At 41.1% G+C, this 20,928-nt stretch overlaps 2 protein-coding genes across 2 annotated transcripts in view; both read right to left on the reverse strand.

The window, feature by feature from the left end:
* Nucleotides 1-2,717: 2,717 nt before the first annotated feature.
* PSMG1 (proteasome assembly chaperone 1) lies at nt 2,718-11,158 on the reverse strand. Its single transcript, XM_030949122.1, has 7 exons — nt 11,022-11,158; nt 10,710-10,792; nt 9,343-9,494; nt 8,933-8,995; nt 6,789-6,987; nt 5,687-5,823; nt 2,718-4,189 (listed from the first exon to the last, which is right to left on the reverse strand). Exons 1-7 carry the CDS (start codon nt 11,141-11,143, stop codon nt 4,115-4,117), a joined length of 831 nt encoding a protein of 276 aa, XP_030804982.1. The 5' UTR covers nt 11,144-11,158; the 3' UTR covers nt 2,718-4,114.
* Nucleotides 11,159-13,165: 2,007 nt separating this feature from the next.
* The window catches only part of BRWD1 (bromodomain and WD repeat domain containing 1), a 45,443-nt gene continuing 37,680 nt past the window's right edge, over nt 13,166-20,928 (reverse strand). Inside the window, exons 40-41 of the mRNA XM_030945446.1 lie at nt 19,415-20,389; nt 13,166-16,861 (exon numbers count right to left, since the gene is read on the reverse strand). Of these exons, the coding sequence (XP_030801306.1) occupies nt 15,738-16,861; nt 19,415-20,389 (2,099 nt within the window). The 3' untranslated portion in view covers nt 13,166-15,737. The remainder of the gene's footprint in view (nt 16,862-19,414; nt 20,390-20,928) is intronic.

Below are 20,928 nucleotides of genomic sequence, written 5' to 3' on the forward strand. Positions count from 1 at the left end.
TTGGAAGGGAGTTCAGTGGGGCAGCACAAAGGGAACACCAAACCCAAAAGCAGTTCCCACAAAGGGAACTTTCAAACCCTAATTTTACGGGATGATGGATGCTGAGGTTTTCTCTGCTGTGCTCTCACCTTTCCACAGTGGCTGTTCTCATCCAACCTTTCCTCCCACAGGTTTGCTTTGGGTTTTTCTTTCTTTAAATGAAATGAGGCTGTACATTCTCTGTTCATCTGCTCAGTAATCAAACTGCTGCCTTCTGTGATTGTGACTCTATTATTTTTATTTTTCATCTCGCCTTTTGTTAATTCCCCATGAAGCAGCTTTGAAGTCTCTGGAACTGACAGAGAAAAGGCTGCTTTGATTTCATGAAAAGGGATCCAGGTCAAACCTAAAAGAAGAATTTGAATATTAATGCTGAACATGAAATATGGAATTTTCAGTGTATGAAAGCATGTTGGAATTCTCTGATTCAAACACAGGGCAAGAACCTGTGGTCTCCTCAATAAATGCTTTATGTAAATTGTCCTTTGAAGGTGCATCACTTATCTCATGAAACATTTCCTACTTTAAAGCAATAGCCCAAATTTCCCATCCAAAGAACTTTTAAACATTGTTATACAATTGTTTGGAAGGAAAAAATTTGACTTTAACCTTCTTCCACACACACAATCTGGGGTCTGTGGCCTTCCCTCAACTCAGGATGCCTCAATAGCAAAGTGAAATGAGAGTTTTGCATTTTTATCCCTGTGAGTGAATGGTTTCCTGCAGTATTTACTGCATGGAATTCTTAATAAAAGAATTCTCAAGTACCTCTGCTCATCAGCCACTCTGGGAGAGCTCTCAACAGGGTCTCAGTGTTTCCTCTCAAGTAAAAAAGCCTGACCTCAGTCAGAGCTGTGATCTCACTTGGCTCAAGGAGGTGCCTGTAGGTGCTGGTTGCAGCTGTGTGCAGCAGCTGTCCAAACTTTCAGTCCAAAATATTTAAAGGGAAAAAAAAAAGTGGAGATCTGATGGCAGCAAAAAAAAAGTAAAGTCATGAATCTCTTTCATTTTGCTTTTAGCTCATTTAGATGTGTCGATGTTTTAGACACAAACCAGAAAGAATGAGGTAGAACAAAATACTTGCCTTTTTCTTTTTTTTTGGCACAAAAAATTGTAGAATTACATGTCAGAAGTGATGTTCTTCCTCTGCAGCTTTGCAACAGCTTTTGGACTTTGCAGGGTAGAGCCAATGTGAGCATGGAATCTTAGAAAGAATTAAATTCTTTCCTGGAGCTGTGCAGTGAGATGAGGAATGGGAATGATGGGAATCCTGTCTGCACCCACAGCAGGGTGGGCTGGGAAAGGGATTGGGATTCTGTCCCTGAGCCCCCACAGGTGATTTCCCAGCTGCAGAGCTGCCCCAGCCCTGGGCCCAGCGCAGGGAGGAGCTGGAGCTGCTGCAGAGAGCCCAGAGGAGGCTCCAGGATGAGCAGAGGGATGGAGCAGCTCTGCTGGCAGGAAAGGCTGGCACAGCTGGCATTGTTCACCTGCACAGGAGAAGCTTTGGCCTGAGCTCAGGGTGGCCTTGCAGGGCCTGCAGGAGCCCCAGGAAAGCTGGGGACAGACAATTTCCAGGAGATGGCTTCAAATTGAAAAATTACAGGTTTTGATTGGATATTAGGAAGAAATTCTTCCCTGTGAGGGTGGGCAGGCCCTGGCACAGCTGTGGCTGCCCCTGGATCCCTGGCAGTGCCCAAGGCCAGGTTGGACACTGGGGCTTGGAGCAGCCTGGCACAGTGGGAGGTGTCCCTGTCATGGCAGGGGTGGGATGAGATGATTTTTTAGGTCCCTTCCAGCTCAAACCTGGCATGAATTTACCTCTGTACAGCCCTGCTCTCACACCTGTGGCCTGCACTGCACTGACTCCAACAACTTCCAAGGCAAAAACAAAGAGCCTCCATAAAATGCACCTTGAATCCAGGACTTTTAGGTCAGGCACATCACCCAGGAGTCAGAGCCTTCAGAAATGGGAAAACACCTCTGCCCACCAAATAAATTCTGCAGTGTGACAAAGCAGAGTGGACTTGGGAAGAGCCCTTGGTTTGGAAGACATTCAGCAGAAAACAGATCAGTCTTATCTAAAAAAAAAGGTAATCAATGGCTTAAATGACTTTTAAAAGTGGGATGACAACCCCTCTTCCAGTCTCACTGTTTACTCTGGTTTCACAATCTGCATTTAGCAAACACCTCAGGAAACCAAATCTTACATTCATTTCAAACTTCTGTCCCCAAAGCTTTGAAGCCATCTGCCACATTTGACAAGTCTGAAGTTTGTGAACTCCTACAAGGATTACACCCAGCAGCTGGCAGGAAACAAGAAAGCCTCACTGCAGGCTCTGGGTATGTACTGGAGAGCACAGAAGGGAAAACAAAAAACAGGCAGCAACATTCAAACATGGAAAAAAATCTTCAGTCAACACTCACATCTGATGACAGACACAGTTGATCATTAGTTCTGAGGCATCCAAATATTTAAGGAGTGAATATGAGCTGCTTCCTACATCAAATTAGGGGAAAAGGCAGAATTTTAAATTAAAATCTCTTATTTCTCTGGCCTACAGCACTTCCCCACTACATCCTACCAATATTTCCTGCCATGGAGAGCTTTCAAGCTTTCAATTTTGAGGAGTTCTGCCAGAACACCAGGTTTCAGTCTGATTTCACCTCCCAAGCTGCCATGGTTTTGTTTGGCACTTTTATTTAAGGTGTTTAGGAGCATTCTCACACCCCAGCATAAAGCCAGGTAGTAAAAACTGAATTAAATATAATATAGTAACTGTTTAAAAACATTGCAAACTGCCTGGGTGACCACACCAATACCAGAAATATATTCACAATTCCTCTAAGGGTCTGCATAATTTACTATTAAAGAGATTTCTTGTTATCTGCTTTATTTATTATGAACCAAACATGTAAAAGTAAGAAAATGGTGCAGCCAACTCTCAAAACAACAAAATTCTCAGCTCAGATCACACATAAAACCAATTTATGAATTAAAAGGATGGACAGAAGTGGGGGGAAAAACCCCAACAAAGCTTCAGAATTTGTTCCAAAACCCATTTCCAAAATCCAGCACCACTTTTGGCAAGATGTGCTCATCTGTACTTACCTGAACTGAAATTTAAATCAGTGACAGCTCTGAGAAGGAAAACACTGCTCAGAAATACCCACTGAGCATCCAGTGTAAATCAAAGCTGCACCCAGCAGAGAACAGAATTACCTGGGAGCAAATTAAAGCTTTAACCCCATTGTCTTAAACAAAAGGTTAAATTAAACAGAGTACAACTCAGAACTGCCCCTCAATCCTAGCTAATACTTGAAATAAACTCTGAAATTGTTACCAACTTCCAGAGAATTTCCTGAGACAAAACTTTTTACTTTCCTCTAAAAATCACATGCCCTGCCTAAGAGATCTTTTATTATTTCTACCATTGCCCAAATTTTGGTGCTTTAAAGTGGATTAAATCAGTTTGCCCTGGCAAATCCAGCTGAAGCAGCCTGTGATCCTGCCAGCCCCTTTGACCAGGAGAGGTTATTTTTCACCAGCAAGTTTTAAAGGCATTTACCACACTTTAATTACTGCATTTTGTATCAATATATACATTAAAAAGGGCATGTGGAGCCATAAATAAACATAAGCAAAATTCTCTGTGGATGGCAAAGGACAGAGAGTGCATTTTCTTGACCACAGACAAACCTTAGAAGAGCATCAAATATTAGAAAAACCTTCAGGTCTGAAAATAAAGTAAAAAAGGGAGAGGTCTTGTTAGATAAAACCAAAATTCCTTATCTGTATTTTCCTCTTTAAAATACTTTTAGGTAAGACAATCCCTTCAGGAGGAGAAAAAGGAGTTGCTTTTCATATCCAAGGTATCTTTCCTAAAATCATTCCAGAAGAATCTTCCAAGCCATGCAGAAGGGCGTTCAGTAATGAAGTTAAAAGCAACAAAAATCAGTGGCAAAGTAAAAAATCTACTGGGATTTATTCTACTTATAAAGGAAAAAAAAAAAATCCCAGAAGTCCTCAAGAGAAGAAACTGGAGTTTACAAATAAAGTGCAGCATAGCTGTCCTTGTCAGATGTAGATGTTATTGTGAGTTTCACTGGTTGTCAGGAACTTCTTCAGAATCTTTGTGCTTTCAGAGGCATCCTGGGGAAAGGAGGAGAGGATCAGCATCACCCACACAGTGCTGGGAACAAAGCAAGAGCTCCACTGGCCCCTGGTCCCATTTTCATTTCTCTGAACATCACTTTAATTAAGATATTAACTAAATTTTATTAGATATTGTAATTAAAGAATTATCTGTTATTTAATTAAAGATATTAACATCACTTTTCTTAAGATATTAAGTAAATTTTATTAGATATTATAATTAAATAATTATCTATTATTTAATTAAATTAAAGATATCAACATCACATATATTATACTATATTATACTATATTATACTATATTACATTTTATATTACACTATATTATATTAATTATATTATATAATATATTACATATTACATTATATTACATTACATTACATTATATTATATTATATTATATTGTATTGTATTATATTATATTATATTATATCACATTATATCACATTATATCACATCACATTATATCATATATCATATCATATTATATTATATCATATTATAGTATATTACATTATATCATATTATATTATATTACATTATATTACATTATACTACATTATATTACATTACATTATATTATATTATATTTATTATATTACATTACATTATATTATATTATATTTATTATATTATATTATCTGAGCAAAACTCAGCTCTTCTGAATGCATTTAACCACAGGAATCTGCAGTGCAGCAAGAAAAAGGGATTTATTATTTTGCATTCCTCCTTGCTTGGACAGGAGGGGAAGAGTCTCTGTCATTGTTCTCCTTCAGAGTTTAAATATTTATGTCTTACTCAGACTTGTTCAGCAGAACAGAATGAGCTGCACTGAAAACTGATTTTAGAACTGAAAGAAACACCTCAGTACACACAGACCTCTTTGGGCATTTAAATCTGGGTTCAAAGTGTTCTCAACCAACTAAAATGGAATTAAAAACATTTCAGAAAGAGTAAAACATTCATTTTAGGAGCTGCAATGGGAATTTATGGGAGCAATGGGATTTGCTGTGAGGGTGGTGGCACACAGAAACTGGGGCTGCCCCATCCCTGGAAGCGTTCAAGGCCAGGCTGGATTTCACAGCTGCTGGATTAGTGTAAAAATTTCTTCAGAAATTTGGCCTTTTAGCTCCAAAAAGAAGTTATAGGTCAAAATGGGTTATTTTAAGAACCTTTCCTTTATGCCAGAAGAGAGGCAGATATAGAGCTAGAACAGAGCCATTTGATATATGAATATAAAATGTAAAAATAATACAAAAACACAAAACAAAAAGCTTAAAAGTTTAAAATGAGGCAACTCCAAAGGAAACTGCAGCTTACACAAGCACAAGAATCCCCTCCCTGATATATTCATACATTAGAAGAGCCTGAAAATTCAAAAGGAAGTTCTGAAGGAAGCTGTAGATTGCAATCCCCACCGGGGAAAAAAAACAGCAGAATGCAAGAGATAAAAACAAACAAAAGCTCCCATTAATGTTAAAAATGGAATTTTACCTTGGCTAAACTCTTCAGGAGTTTAGAAGAGAGCAGGGGTTTGAAGGCTTCAATGGTGACTGTGTCCAGCTTGATGACATCAGTGTAGCACTGGTAGAGCACTGCAGGGATCCCCCACACCTGGCAGTAACTCAGAACTGACACAGGGAAAAGGAAACCTCTGTTAAACTCAGCACAAAGGGAATCTCTCTCTTCTGTGTGTAAAAATCAGAATTTTAAACCCATGGGAGTTAAATTACCAGCTGAGGATGCTGACTGCTGGAGCAGCCACTCCTCATCCCCCAGCTACACAAGGAAAATTAATTAAAATCAAAAATTAATTGAATGCAGGTGTTTCTTCTTGGTACATACCTTACCAGGAAACTGTACATAAAAATAAATAAATAAATAAATAAATAAATAAATATTAAAAATAAAAATAATAAGAGATTCTATTCAATATTTAGAAAATAAATAAAATGAATACAACAAGTTAAAATAATAGCAACATCTGCAACAAATACCCCCCCCAAAAATATCTCAATCAAAAAAAAAAAAAAAAAAAAAAAAAAAAAAAAAAAAAAACATAAAAAGGAAGGTGACCAAGAGAAAATCATACACTTTTAGCTTCTGCCAGACAAGCTTTTCCATTAGGGGATTCTAGAATGAAAAACTCAAGGTTTTTATTAAATGACATAATAAAACTGAATCTAATTTTTCTATGAGGTTGATCAGTAAGCTTCCTGTGCAAGCTTCCTGACCTGATATATACAGAAAGGACTTTATGAGCTTTTATTTTGGATGCTCAGTTGAAAATAATTCCTAATAAAACTTATTTATTACTACATAAAAGTCCTAAAAAACCCTACTGTACAATATGCTTTGTAAGGCTACACTGGAGAATTTCCCAGTGCTTCTGTCCCACACATAACTGGTAAAATGATTTGTGGCTGGTTTGGAAAATTGTCCCTATTTTCCAGGGTAATATGTAAGTTATGAATCTATCAGTAATTAATTTTAAAAAAGCTGAATTTTCAGCCAGCTCCCACAATTAAGCAAAAATTCTAATTGCAGAGGGATGCTCCTCAGGGGGATTCTGTAAATAATTGAAATTGCAAAGTACCAGCAGCAGGAAGGTCCCTCACAATGTTGGGCTGCTCCAGCAGTGGGCAGCAGACCTGCTCCTGGAATTCTTTGGTCTTCAAGGCTTTCAGGAATGGAGATACAAGTGTCAGAGTGGATTCCTGAGTTTTATAATCGGCTACAGGACACGTGGAAAGGATGGTGACTTGCAAGCCTTTCTTCTGCATGGAGCCAAAAACCTGAAATTAAAAAAAAACCATCAGCAAAAAAGTTCTCTTCTCATAATAAAAGCAGAGGAACCTCAAGGATTCATTTCAATTTCAGTGCAAAGGGCACTTGAACTCAGGTTTGCAGGACCAAAACCAGTTTGAATCACAACCTTCAGGTAGAAATTTCCCAGGCATTGCTCCTGGGATGGAGATAAAAAACCCCAAAATAACAGCTGACAGATTTACTAAGTCTAGTGATCTTCTGAAAAAATTTAGATTTTCAGCACTTTGTATTCAATATATTAAGATTTACTGCTTTAATGGTGATTGTAAACAAAAGAAAAAAAGGATTTCAAATAAAAACAAGCAGTTCACTGAGCTGCTTAACATTTGAAATGAAAATTGTGCTCCCTGGATGTCCTACAATATTGTAAGAGACTTTATTTTAAATGCACAGATTTTATTTCATTCTATTCTAAGTTGAATTGAGAAAGAAAATTTAGGATTCTCTTTCTCATATTCAAAGAACAGAGTTTTGAAGTACAAAACCTTCTGGACATTACAAAATACCAAGAGGAGAAAAGAAAATAGAGAATTTGGAAACTGTGAGAGAAAGTTGCCTGTTTCTCTCTGTACCAATCCCAGGAGGGAAGCTGCCTGTGCCCTCCCATCACTGTGTCACCACTGAGACAGAAATCTGACAGAAATATTCAGAAGCTCACATATTTTCCACTTGCTTTGCTGGGAACATAGGCTGCAAAACTCCAACCTATGTGTTCTGATTTGTCAGTGATCCTTAGAGAGAAAACCCACCCAGATGTAAAGATCTGACCTGTGGAGATGGGAGATGCTCAGGAAATCAGGATTTATAAACAGAACAGGGCTACAACTCATATGAAAAGCAAAAAGATTGGCAGCATGTTGTTTCTGCTGCACATTTAAAAATACCAACAACCACAAAATCTAAAAATACTCAGAACATTGATTTGGTACAACCACACTCCTGCTGTTCAGGAACACCCACATATCCACAAACAACTGGGGAAGACAACAACCCCCCAAGCCATCTCTCTTCTGCAATCCCACTTTAAATGAAGTGCAGGAATGTGTGGAATACAGCAAAACATCTGAGGTCTCAGGGTTTTTAAACTCCCAAATGAGCTGTGATCCTCCAGCAAAGCTGTACTTATCTCTAAGCCCAGCTTTAGAATCCCTGCTGCTCCATCAGCTCAGCAGAGATTTAAAGGCAGGCAAGGCAGGGAGGGAGCAGACAGACAGCAAGACAAAATAAGCCACATTTCCTGCAGGCAAAGCAGTGACCCAAATCCATCAGGAAAATCAAGAGGAGGAACATTCACCCCTTGGATTTATCTGATTAAAATCAAAATGATGATATCTGGAGGGACTTCCCTGAGCCAGCAGTGCTCCTGTACCTGGATAATGCTGGGGTGAGGCTCTGGGAATGTTAAATCTGGGAAGAAATGGGACAAATGTGCTTGGGAGGCACCTTGCCCTCCAGCTGCCCCCTGGGAAAGGCACAGAACACACCCAGCAGCTGACACCATCCACCAGCAGCTCCACAACTGGTTTGGCTGGTGATCCTTTGGCAGCTGGACAAATTGCTGTTGGTTTTTTTGAAGGAAAAATTCTCCCAGAGGTGAAATGCAGCTGAAATAAGGCATGGGAAATGAAAAGCAAGAAGGAAAAAGGTTTGGGAAGTGGTTAAGGGCAAACAAAACTGAAACTGTCCAGAAGGAATGACTGCACTCAGCTGGGAGCTGACAGCAGATACAGCTGGCAGCATCTAGAAAGGGATTTCACTGATCCTGCAGAGAGCAAATTTATTTATTTTTGAATATTTAATAAAAGAAAACCACAGGGGAAACTTATTTAACACTGTCATGGTTAAAGTATCAGAGAAAAGATCCCCACCCTCAGGATTTTATTACTCCATTTATTTTCTTGCCAGTTTTACCTTCTCAAGCCACTGGAACTGTTGATCCTCAGCCACATAGCAACTACACTGGCACAATAAAACCTAAAAAAAAAGGTAAAAACTTGTGTGAGCAAGTGGTTTAAAGGGCACAACAGCAGCTCAGCATCACCTGTTAGGGTGACGTGGCTGCAGACAATACACTGTTCAGTTATTTTGGGTTTAACTCTGTTTCAAAGAGGATTTTTTGCTCACAAATGCAGTGAAGCCACGAGGCTGTGACATCTCTGTGCTGAGCTCCACACAGAACTTCACAGAGTTTTAGTGAGAATTAACCCTTCAGATCATTTATGAGATTAATCCATGATCCTGCAGTGCCTAGTCTGGGGGTGGATGAAAGCCCTGTTTTTCAGAAAGTCAAACACAGAGGAATTAATGCTGAAGTCACTTACTGTGGGGTCTGATATCAATCTGTAGAACAAACAGAAAGAGTCTGTGGGGAGGACATTTGTGGTGCTGGATGTTCTGCACCACTCATTCCACAGCTTCACAACTCCAATCACTTCCCAGCACACAGAATCCAGGATAAAAGATGACAGAAAAGCTGTAAAACCCAAAAAATATACAGTTAATTTATAAAGAATGAAACTTCTGATTTACAAATAAATAGCTGGACTGAATTAGATTATTCCTTTGCAATCTGAAGGAGGAATAACTAATTTTTATCAACTTAGATTTACTGACCAAATCTAAGAAACATCAGCAATGTGATTAACCCTGCTGTACTCAAATTTAAAAAGATGAAGAGATGTTCAACACATACAGATCCCTAACACAAAAATCACTTGTTCTTAGGAATTATACCCTTACAATCAACTTCAAATTGTTTAGTATTAATTAAGGATGTGAGATATTAGGTCTCTAATACTTTCTGACACAGCAGATTAAAACCAAAACTCACTGAAGCAGCAAAACAGAACTATTACACTGATTCTAGAAAAAACAGAGGCAAGAATGTGGCAAAAATATTAATAAATCAGATTCCTGTCAAAAGCTACAGAAGACAGATCCAAAATATCTATTACCATTTCTCAAGGAAAAACCTGAACAAAACCCAAACAAATCAGCAAAGTTAACTTTGATAAAATCTAAATGTCATCTAAATGTCACTTCAATGCAAGCAAGACTTCTGGGTACTACTAGATGAAAACTTCTGCCAATTAATAAACAATCCCAGAGAGTTTACCAAACAAAACCCAAGTAAAGGAAAAGGGAGATTGTCCTAACTAAAAATCCCAAACTAAAACATACTTCACCTTTCCTGTTCAACTGAAAATACATCAATTTTCAAGAGGAGTAAACAGCTGTAACAATAACTGTGTTTTACATGCACAGAGGAACTTCAGCTTTCTCTGGGACAACTCAGCTGCCTCCAGGTTTAACCTCTCCTGCTAAATGAGGAGCTGCACATGCAGTAAATAGAGGGGTTTAGTGAAAGCTGGAGGGGGATTTTCCAAAAGGTAACGGGATGACAGGACAAGGGGGAACGAGTTGAACTCAAGGAATGCAGGGTTGGATGGGATTTTGGGAGGGGATTGTTCCCTGGGAGGGTGGGAGTGCCCAGAGCAGCTGAGGCTGCCCCTGGATCCTTGGAAATGCCCAAGGCCAGGTTGGACTTGGAGCTTGGGAATGTCCTGGCACATTTACAACTCCAAATGGGGCTTGGAGCAGGGAATGTCCTGGCACATTTACACCTCCCTGCCACCTTCTGCCTCCCCACATTTATCCCCCAACCCAGCAGCTCTGGTTCTGCACGCACCCGCAGCGTTCCTCCCGATGGCCACGACGAACCTGGAGCACACCAGGGACTCCTCGGCACAGCTCCACAGCACTTGGATCTCCCTGGGGAAAAACCACAGAACAGCCCGGGCTGGGAGGGACCCACAAGGATCATCCAAACCCAGCTCCTGCCCTGTATAGATCCCCAACAACCCCACCCTGGGCATCCCTGGCAGCGCTGGCCAAAGGAGCTCTGGCAGCCTTGGGCTGTGCCCATTCCCTGGGGAGCCTGGGCAGTGCCAGCACCCTCTGAGGGAAGAACCTTTCCCTGATCTCCCCGCGCTGCCGGTACCTTTTCTTCTCGATCTCCCTGCGGATCTCCCGGTCCTCGGGCGTCTCTTCCCGCGCCTCCTCCTCCTCGTCCAGGCCTGCCCGGGACGGAGCCACCACCACCTCCCCGAAGAAGGTCGCCATGGCCGCCGCCCGCGCCTGCGCGGCCCCGCCCTCAAGCCGGAGCAGGCGCGGGAGAAGCCGGGAGCTCTGAGGGGAGAATGGGCGGCCGCGCCTCTTTCAGTGAAGAAAATCGTCCTAATATCCCATTTAAACCTCCCCAGGCTTGACTCAACGGTTTAACGCTATCAGAAGTTGAATAGTCTGACAATTTGGGACAAACTTGCAGGCACTGGATGTTTGAGTGAATTTGCAGACAGTGCCACATTCCACCTTGTCCCTGAAGAATGTGTCATCCGCTCCAGCCTGGGTTTGTGCCCCGTGGTTTTCCATGGCTCCCAGGTGGAGTTTCAGTGCTGGAAATGGATTTGGTGATGGTCAGACAGGAGAATCCCCACTACCTACCCAGAGGTGGGAACAGGAAGGTCTGGTGGTGCAGAAGAGTTGGCAAATAGTGAGAAAAAGAATAAAGAAACTCCACAGCATGTTTATTTTCTGCCTGACCTCGATGCTGTTCTGTCCTGTCCCTGTGCCCTGGGAGCAGAGCCCGACCCCGGCTGTCCCCTCCTGGCAGGGACTTGTGCAGAGCCACAAGGGCCCCTGAGCCTCCTTTGCTCCAGCCTCAGCCCCTTCCCAGCTCCCTCAGGAATTCTCCAGCCCCTTCCCAGCTCCATTCCCTGCCCTGGACACGCTCCAGCCCCTCCAGGGCTCTCCTGCAGGAGCCACGATGCCTCAGGGTTTATATTTTTTATATACTGCATATATAAAATACTTATATTCTTTTCTATTTTTTAGATTCTGTTCTGCTTTAGTGTGTGGGTCTGGGCTTCATATGATGGGATGCTGAGCTCTGTGCACAGAGCAGGGAGACAAAACAATTCCTGCTCCAGCTGGGCACCAAGGACAAATGATCCAAATCTCAGCCCAGGAGCACAAACACCGTGGGCTGCAGAGAGAAAAACAAGCAGGGTGGGACTGCCTGGGCTAAAGCTGGAATGGGACAATGAACTGCAAGGTGCAAATGGAGCAGAACTGATCCCAGGGACAGACCCCGTGCCCGGCCGTGCATTTTGGGGCCATTTTGGTTCATCTTGGGTGCAGCCCTGGCTGAGCTCTGCTGCTGCCCAAGGTGCATCCATGGAGGAAATCCCTTTCATAAATCCCTGCTTTATTCTTTAGCTCTGTCCAGTCTCTGCTCTGGGGCAGCCTGCACAAGGCACCAGCCAGAACTGCACCCAGCCCTGGAGGGACCCCAGCACAGAGGGACAATCCCTGCCCTGCTCCTGCTGCACACACAATTCCTTACCCAGCCCAGCTGCCAGGGACCTCTTGCCCCCCTGGGCTCGTGTCCAGCCCCTGTCAGCAGCACCCCCAGGGCCTTTTCCAGCTCTCCAGCCCCATGGGGTTGTTGTCCCTTGGCTTGGCTGAACCAAATAAGAGCACAGTGAGATCCTGTTGGAATCCCGGATACTGAGAATTTTAAACTTTCTGTGCTGAAAGGCACAGACTCGCAAGAGAACACTGCAATTGACCTGAGGCTGTGGAGAAGACTTCCAAAATTGATTGACAGCACTGGGATTACGGATATGTAGTCGGTTAGAAGTGTGTAATATCACAGGGTGGAAAACTTAAAGTTTGGGGTTGTAGAATATAGTAATAAATATGAAGCAAGATGGAGATTTTAGGGCCGAGGCAGGCTGCTCTTCTTCACCTTCTTCTTCCTTATTCTTCATGAGTTTGGGTGGTATTTTGTAATTGGACAGAAAAGTCTACATTGTGGGCTTTGAGGGATCAGTTATTGGGTTAAAAGGGAAAATAATCTAAGTGTCATTTCTTAATTGGATAGTTTAGTCTTAAAAGAGCTTGTAACAAGAGATAGTTGGCCATTTTGTGCCTTGTTAATGAAAGGCACAAACTCATGGGTGTGAGGCTGTTACACTGATAAGAAATAATAAATGCTTGAGTCCAGACATTAAATACCATCTCAAGTGCCTTCAATCCCGACCTTGACAGAAGTAGAAAATACAAACAGAGAATCCACACATCCCAGGTGTATGTACAGCTTTACTTTGGTCCACTAACACATGTACACATCATCAAAGCCTGTAACATGAAAGAATTTGACTCCTTTACGATTCTGTCCTGCACTTTAATGGTTCCCTCTGTTCATGCTGCCTGATCACCATCACAGACTCAGGTCCTGCTCTAAAACAAACCAAAACAACTCCCAAAAGTCACATTAAATAAAGATCCTACTTTTAAAGGACTACTACTTCACTTCCCTGAGTACAGCTAGACAAAACCAAAAATGTTCACTTGAAGGTGAAAGGACTGCCTGTCCCATAAGAGTTAGCATGCTCCTTTAATAAATTAAAAATAAATAAACTCTTAGAGGGTGAAAGACTGAAAATACCTTCCCAGTTTAATGATTTCTCTTCCCACTATGTGTATAAAATTAGGAAATACAGACCAGCACATGCTTTGCCTACAAAATAAAGTGTCAGGGTCCCTAAGGCAGTGACTCCCTGTGGGATCTGCAGCCCCAAAGGGCAGAACCTTCTCCAGCTTTCAGGGATCATGAACCTGTGTGTGCAGTGACAGAATACAGCCCTTGAAAGAAAACCAGCTTTGTAAATCTAAGCCTAGATTAGAAATAAAAACCTACCAGCCAAATTTTAGCTGTTCAAACTGAAAATTAATAAAAACTCTGATGTTCAGTTCAATTATTCCCAAATTGGAGGTTGTACTCCAGAGAACACTGAGAATAAGCAGCTGCTAAACAATCAAGTTTATGGAAAATATAAAAAAATAGTGGACTTACTATCTCATAACAAAGTTTGCTCCTCAAAGAAAACACAAAACTACCTTCAAGTTTTATCACTAAACACAACTGTGTTTGTATTTCAGAAACCAAATAAAGAATCCAGATAAACATTTATCTTGAATTTACAGAATTCTGCTGCATCCTATTAAAGACTATGCTCTAAACAAAACTTCCTGGGGCAAGAACAATTTAAATTATTTTTGGACTTCACATGAAAGTGTTAAGGAAGAAAAAAAAGAGTATTTCTCTGTGCTGAGATAACATCTGGGATAGCAAAAGTGATGGTAAATGCAAACAATGTCAGTGAGGGTGTTGGAGAAGTGGCTCTCACTGATGGCAGCCCCGTTTTTCTACAATGATTTCCATTTGTACAAATTCTGTCATTATTCACCAGGATTGCGCAGCTGCACTAATTTTTTTTTACTCCCAAACCCTTCTGGATCCCACTACCAGTCCAACCTGCTGGAAAACCAACTCCCAAACTTGCTATTTCAGTTCACATGAGCTAGGTTAGGGTAAATCTGATACTCTGCCACATCTTCTACTGAAGATTTTTCAAGTGTTTTTACATTTTTCAAGTTTTCCAAAATGTGAGAAAGAGAAGCTGCAGAGAAGAGGAGGAACCCTGGAGTGGGGAAGGAGCAGGGATTCCCTGGTTTTGGGCTGGGGGCAGCCATTGTGGGGCTCCCACCAGCACAATTCCAGGGAAAACTAAAAATTCAAAGCTGCTGTGTGTTTTTGTTGTTGCCATGTGTTCAACCAGGGACCTCCACGTATTTTCCTGGAGAAATTTTCCTTCTTGTCAACGAGAGCCACCTCAAACACTGTGAAAACAGGAGATATACTGCAAAGCTCAGAAACTGGTAAGGTTTAATCCATGGGAAATCCAACATTCAAACACTTTAAATATGGAGGAACAACAGAAACGCAGCAAAAAAAAGGTCTGGAATGTCGGAATCCTGCACCTCAAGCTTTCCACGCATAAAGAAAACAGAACAAGTGTTTTGTTTGTTTTTCTATTTTATAAAGAAAACACACAAAAACCCTTTAGGCCCAAGAGTTCACCTGCATTTCATAATCTTAAAAGTTTACAGTATAGAAGTCACATTAATGATGTACTACCTGTCAGCAGAACCCTCTGTTCACCAAAGCCTCTGGAAGTGGCAAATAAACTTCATCACTGGTAACTGCTCGTACAGAGCACTGAACACCTGCACTGAATCCAGCTGTGAAGTTATCAGCCTTCTCATTCCTCTTTGGAAGCAATGCTTGCATCCACCAGGTTTTTAAGAGTGTGTACTATTATTTAGAAGCCTGTTACTATTGTAGATGATTTCATACAGCATTAGAGATGTTTGAAATCTGTTCTTGAATGTTGCATGACCTAGGTAGTAATTCATTGCAGCACCCATAACAATAATACTCAACATACTGCTATTAACCTGTTTGCAGTGTTTTAACATTTTTTTAACTCTTGTTTATATGTAATAAAATACCAGTAAAGACAAAAAAATTGCCCCTATAATGAGGCACATTTTGGCATCTGTGCTAAATGCTGCTACATGGGCAGGCAAGTGCAAGTCAAAATATGAAAAAGGAGAAAGTCATCATCTAATCACATTCATAACTTTTTCATAGAAAAATATAAATATATTCCCTGAAATGTAGGACAAAGAAGAGCCAGCACCCATCACGAGTTCTAGTGCTATTACCATTAAAAATAAAAGAAAAAAATAAAAGAAAAAAAAAAAAAATAAAAAAAAAAGAGATGGGCTGGCTATCCTTTAGTTAAGGTTACGTTTCGCAGGCGGCCTCCTCGAGGGCTCTGTCGTCGTCGTCGTCGTGGTAGCGCACGGTGCGCCGGCCGCCGTTGCGCGTGCGGATCTTGGAGCGCCGCTGCCGCCGGCCCTGGCTGAACTCCAGCTCCTCCGAGTCCTGCTCCTGGCTGCCTTTCCGCCGCTTCCTGCGCTGCGGCCTCCTCCTGCAAGGCTTCAGGGAGTCGTGGTTCAGGGTTTCTTTCCTGCCGGGTTTGGATTTCCTCTTGCGCTTCCTGCTTTCCGTGGCGTCGCTGCAGATGGTGGTGTCGGTTCCAGAGTCCGAGGAGAAACAGGGGAAGTTGGTTTTGGAGCTTCCTGCAGTCCCAGGTGCTTCCACATCCTCAGAGACAGAGCTTTTCTCCTCTCTTTTCCCCCCCATTTCAGATTCTGTTTCCTTGAAGTCATCCACCCGTTTTAACCTCTTGAAAGAAGCTCTGGGTTTTTTATTTGCTGCTACTCTGGTATTTTTAGTTTCAAGTTTAGCTAAGTCAGAATCTACCTCCTCTTCGGAGTTACTTGTACAATGGTTGTGGGCTGAAGCTGCCTGCCTAGAAATTCCCCAGTTTCCCCCATTTTCTACCCTGTGGTTTGTGGAATTCTCCTCTGAGGAGTCGTAGTCAAAATTATTCAGAGCTGCAGCACAGAGGGGTTTGTGTGGCTGCACGTGGTTATCACTCTGCTTCTGAGTCTCTGTCTCCGAGTCAGTCCTTTCATTCTCAGACTCAATAATATATTTCCTTTTAGAAACAGAAGATTCAGAGCAGGAAGGTTTTTTCCTGCCAGAAACCTGCTCACTCTCATTTTCAGACTTGGAACAAGCCTCCACCTCCGAGCTGTTGAACAGCTTCTTCCTGCAGGCTGAGGACACGCTGCCCTGGAGCTGCTTGCGGTTCTTCCTGGCTGGGTAAACACTTTCTGAGCTGGATAATTCCTCCTTTGCATCGCTCATGATCTTGATCTTGCTGGCTGCCAGCGTGGCACACCTGCGCGGGTTCTTCTTCTCCCCCACGCTGCACACCCTGATGTGTTTCTTGTAGTTGATGATGCACGTCCTGCTCCGCAGCACTTTGGCACTCTGGCTGGCCTCCTCTGATGTTTGTTCTACAAAAGGAAGATGGAAAAGTTCTTTTTAATGTCTTACATTCCTGAAATTATTAGTTTATTATGGCCAAATGCTGCCACTTTTAATGAAATACACAAATACTGAATTTCAACTGTTAAGTGCAATTTATCTCAATTCTTTACTAAAAATACCAGCAGTATCCCAGGGATACCTTTAACTCTAGAGATTGTCACTTTCAAACCTTTTCATGGTCTCTAAAGAGCTTTCTTTAGCATCACCCTGTTAATTAACTCAGAAATTACAAATTCCCTCCCTTACCAAACAAATGCTGTCATATTAGTAATACCTGTATCATTAAAAGCTGTATTTTTCTTACTAGAAAAAAAGCTGCAATGTTAATTACACATTTTAGACCTTTTATCCTTAAAAAGAAACTATAATATTTCATGTGGATGCAAATTTCACGTGGATTTCAAATTTCAATTTCAGATGGCTTCAGGTGGAGAACAGAAACCCTTCAGCTCCTTAGTGACTTTAACACTCAGTTTGCTGCTAACAGTGAATCTTCTATTCACTGTTTTTTAAATGAATACAGAATATAATGCTTATGTTGTGTTTTAAAACAAATATTCCATGTGTAAATAATATACTATGAAGATCAGTGTTTCCTGTCAAAATAAGACAATTCATACATATGAATAAAAAAAATATATAAACAGAGGGAAAAATTATGAGGTATAAATTCAAATGTCTAGCTCAAGTACCAATATTAACAATCTCTTCATAAACAAAATCTGGTCCTTATTTAAATGTAGATACTTTTATGTATTACTCCAGTATATTCTTATTTTTACATTTTCAAAGGATAATTAATTTCCTTTCTTTGTTATGAACTTCCAGAAATGATACATGAATATTACTACTTGTGGTAGTTGTATTGTGTGATTTTGTGGCCGAAGCACAACACATTTCTGCTGCACACTGCAAAATGCTGTATGAAAGCTGAATTAATCCACAGACTAAAAAGAAGAGTTAGATCTTATATTATACACTGTCCTCCAATATTATTAAGCAGCTGGAACACAAAGCTAAAGAATAAAAAAGTCCAGCCTTCCTGCAACACTGCCAGAATATTAAAATTATACTTTGTATACGAGATTTAAATTTGGAACAAATCTATAATAAAATGTATTGAAATTCCCCACTGAACATCCAGAAATAAAAGCTGCAAAGCTACAAGCAGGTGGCACAGGCAAAAAGGGGGAGCATTAAACCAAGTACCCCCAGAAACTGGAAGAGCTTTTAAAAGCCACAAAGATGTGAAAGTTTGGTTCATCAGGGTGTCCTGGAGCTCAGGCCAAACTCCAAACCTGGGCAGGAAAATCCAGCCTGAGCTCCAACCAGCTCAGCTGCAGGGGGCACTACAGCCCACAAGGTATTGGCACAATTTATCTGAAAACTCTGCTTTCAGTCTTTTCTGATATATAAAATTCCATGCTAAACAATACACACCTATAATATATATTATATATAACATAATATACATTACAGAACTACATACAGACTGTATGTATGTGTATATATATAGACACTATATATGTATGTATATAGTATATATATACTGTTTTACATATCAAAATAGATTATGTGTTATTTATATTATATATATATATTAAAAATAACCTAAGCAAAACTTTCTACATAAATTGTTTACCTGGCTAATTAAGCAGTGTATATATACACATATATAGTTACAGTTATATATATAAAAGACATAATTATTTGAAAAATAGGAACTCTTCAAGTATGACCCTATGAATGTATTAAATATGAGATCTTGGGACAAAACAAATAAATATTCCTTGTGGAAAACTGTCAAGACAGAGTCATCTTACCAGATACAGTAATTAGTTAAAAAACTAATAATTTTCTTAAGATTCTTAAAGTACATTGACAGGATTGGAGGGATTGCACCAAACACCAACCTCTGAATAGTCTTTCAAATTCCAAATCAGGACCAATTCCCTGATTACATGAAGGCACAATGCATATGACCTGATTCAATAAACATCAGCATCATTCTCGTAAGTTTAAAAAAAAACCAAACCAAACCAACTCTGTAAATCATGACCAGCCACCACACAAAGGTCTGAGTGACAGATAAAATTAAAGAATAAAACACAAAAATAAAATAATTTCACTTTCTGAAACAAGTGTAATATAACTCTTACTTGTGCCAAGTGCCTGTCTGTGTTAAGGGCTCTACACATCACTGACAAAATCTTGAAGTCAAATCAAGTTTCAGGTTCTGCTGCACACCATGGATGTGAGAATAATTTAAACACATTTCCATCAAATTCATTTTGGAAAACTATCAATAAAGTTACTTCAAACTGAAACTAACAGTTGTAAATCTGCTGTAGCACAGAGGATCTCAACAGGAAATTAAGGCAAGGTAACAGAACTGCAAACCAGAGGGTTTGGTTATCCTCAAAACAAGGAGCTGGACAGAGAGAACACTCTGCTCTCCTGCAGATTTCCTGTGTTATCTTAGGATTAAGTAATAGAGAAATTAACTTTAAAAATGTTACCTTTTCTAACTATTTTTGTTTTTCCTTTCCTCTTCCTCATCTTTGCCTTTGCAGAAGTTTCACAGTAATTGCTGTTATTGGAATCACTCTCCGAGTCCGAATCAGAAGAGCGATGGCAGCTGGAGGCAGCTCCAGATTTGGAACTCCTCACAATCCTAGTGGGCACCAAGCTCTCCCACACACAACTCTTCTCCTCCTCTCTGCCTTCTGCTTCAGATTCTGCTGTGTCCTCTAAATCACTCAAGACTTTTGCTTTTTTTAAAGGAGGAGACAGCTGCAGCCCAGAGGCTTTCCTGCCATTCCACCTGTCCGACTCAGAGTCTGCCTCATCCTCAGAATTGCTCACTGCAGGCTTGTGATGGGCAGGTGTTGACTGCTCAGAAACCTTTTGGCCGCCCCCATCCTCAGAATTATGGCTTTTGGAGTCCTCCTCTGAAAAGTCTAACGTGGGACTTTTCACTTTGGGAGACACAGAGCACACAGGGCCCCGGAGCTGTTTGTGCCCGTTGCTCTGCCAGCTCTTCTGCTTGCTCTGCGCGTCGGGCTCAGAATCCGAACTTCCATTCTCAGATTCGCTGACAAATTTCCTTCGTGGAGCAGAGCAGCCAGGCTGAGAAAGAGCTTTCCTCTTGGTGAGCTGCTCTTCTATTTCTTTGTCACTCTCAGACTTCAGGCCTGCCTCATCCTCAGAGCCCTCCAGCAGCATTCTCCTGGCGGCGGCCGAGGCGTTGCGGTGCGGCAGCTTCCTGTTCCTGCAGATCCCGATGCTCTCCGAGCTCGACACCTCTTCCTCCACATCACTCATCAGCCTCAGTTTGTTGGCAGCCACAGCAGCACTCCTGCGTGGGGTTTTCCTGTGCCTGCCCTTGCTGTTGCTGAGGGACTCAGATGTCATTGCTGAAGTATTTTCAGAGTCACTTCCATATAACTTTTTCCTGACCGTTTTCCTTGTATTCCCGTTCTGCAGAAGTGGTCCTGTAAAGGAAAGCAGGGATTAGTATCTTAAATATGGAACAGCACCTTTGAAACCTTGTAAAAACTGGGGCAGGTTCAACCCACAGACATGCTTGAAACATAAGCCCTAGTGACAGTCAGGTGCTTTTCCTGTCATAAATTTCACTGGTTTTGTTTTTTCTTAAGATATGTTACAAGTCATTCCCTCTCACCAAGCTCTGGGTTTCTGCCCTCTTCCCCTAGTCATGAAAAAAATATTTTAAAAAGTTGAATGTAGTATTTGAGAGCTTCAAAATTAGCACCAGTGTAGCCATGATATTTTCTGAAAAAATCATTTCCTTAGGATTTTTTCTCCTGAGAAGCTGAGAGACCTCAGGAACAAAATGTAAACATTGGCTATCTGCTGCTGTGGAATGCAACAGGTGCCTCTGTGATTGGTCTTATGTGGTTGTTTCTAATTAATGGCCAATCACAGTCAGCTGGCTCGGACTCTCTGTCCAAGACACAAGCCTTTGCCATTCATTTCTTCTTTTTCTATTCTTAGCTAGCCTTCTGATGAA

This window comes from Camarhynchus parvulus, chromosome 1, assembly GCF_901933205.1.
Source record: "Camarhynchus parvulus chromosome 1, STF_HiC, whole genome shotgun sequence".
NCBI lineage: Eukaryota > Metazoa > Chordata > Aves > Passeriformes > Thraupidae > Camarhynchus > Camarhynchus parvulus.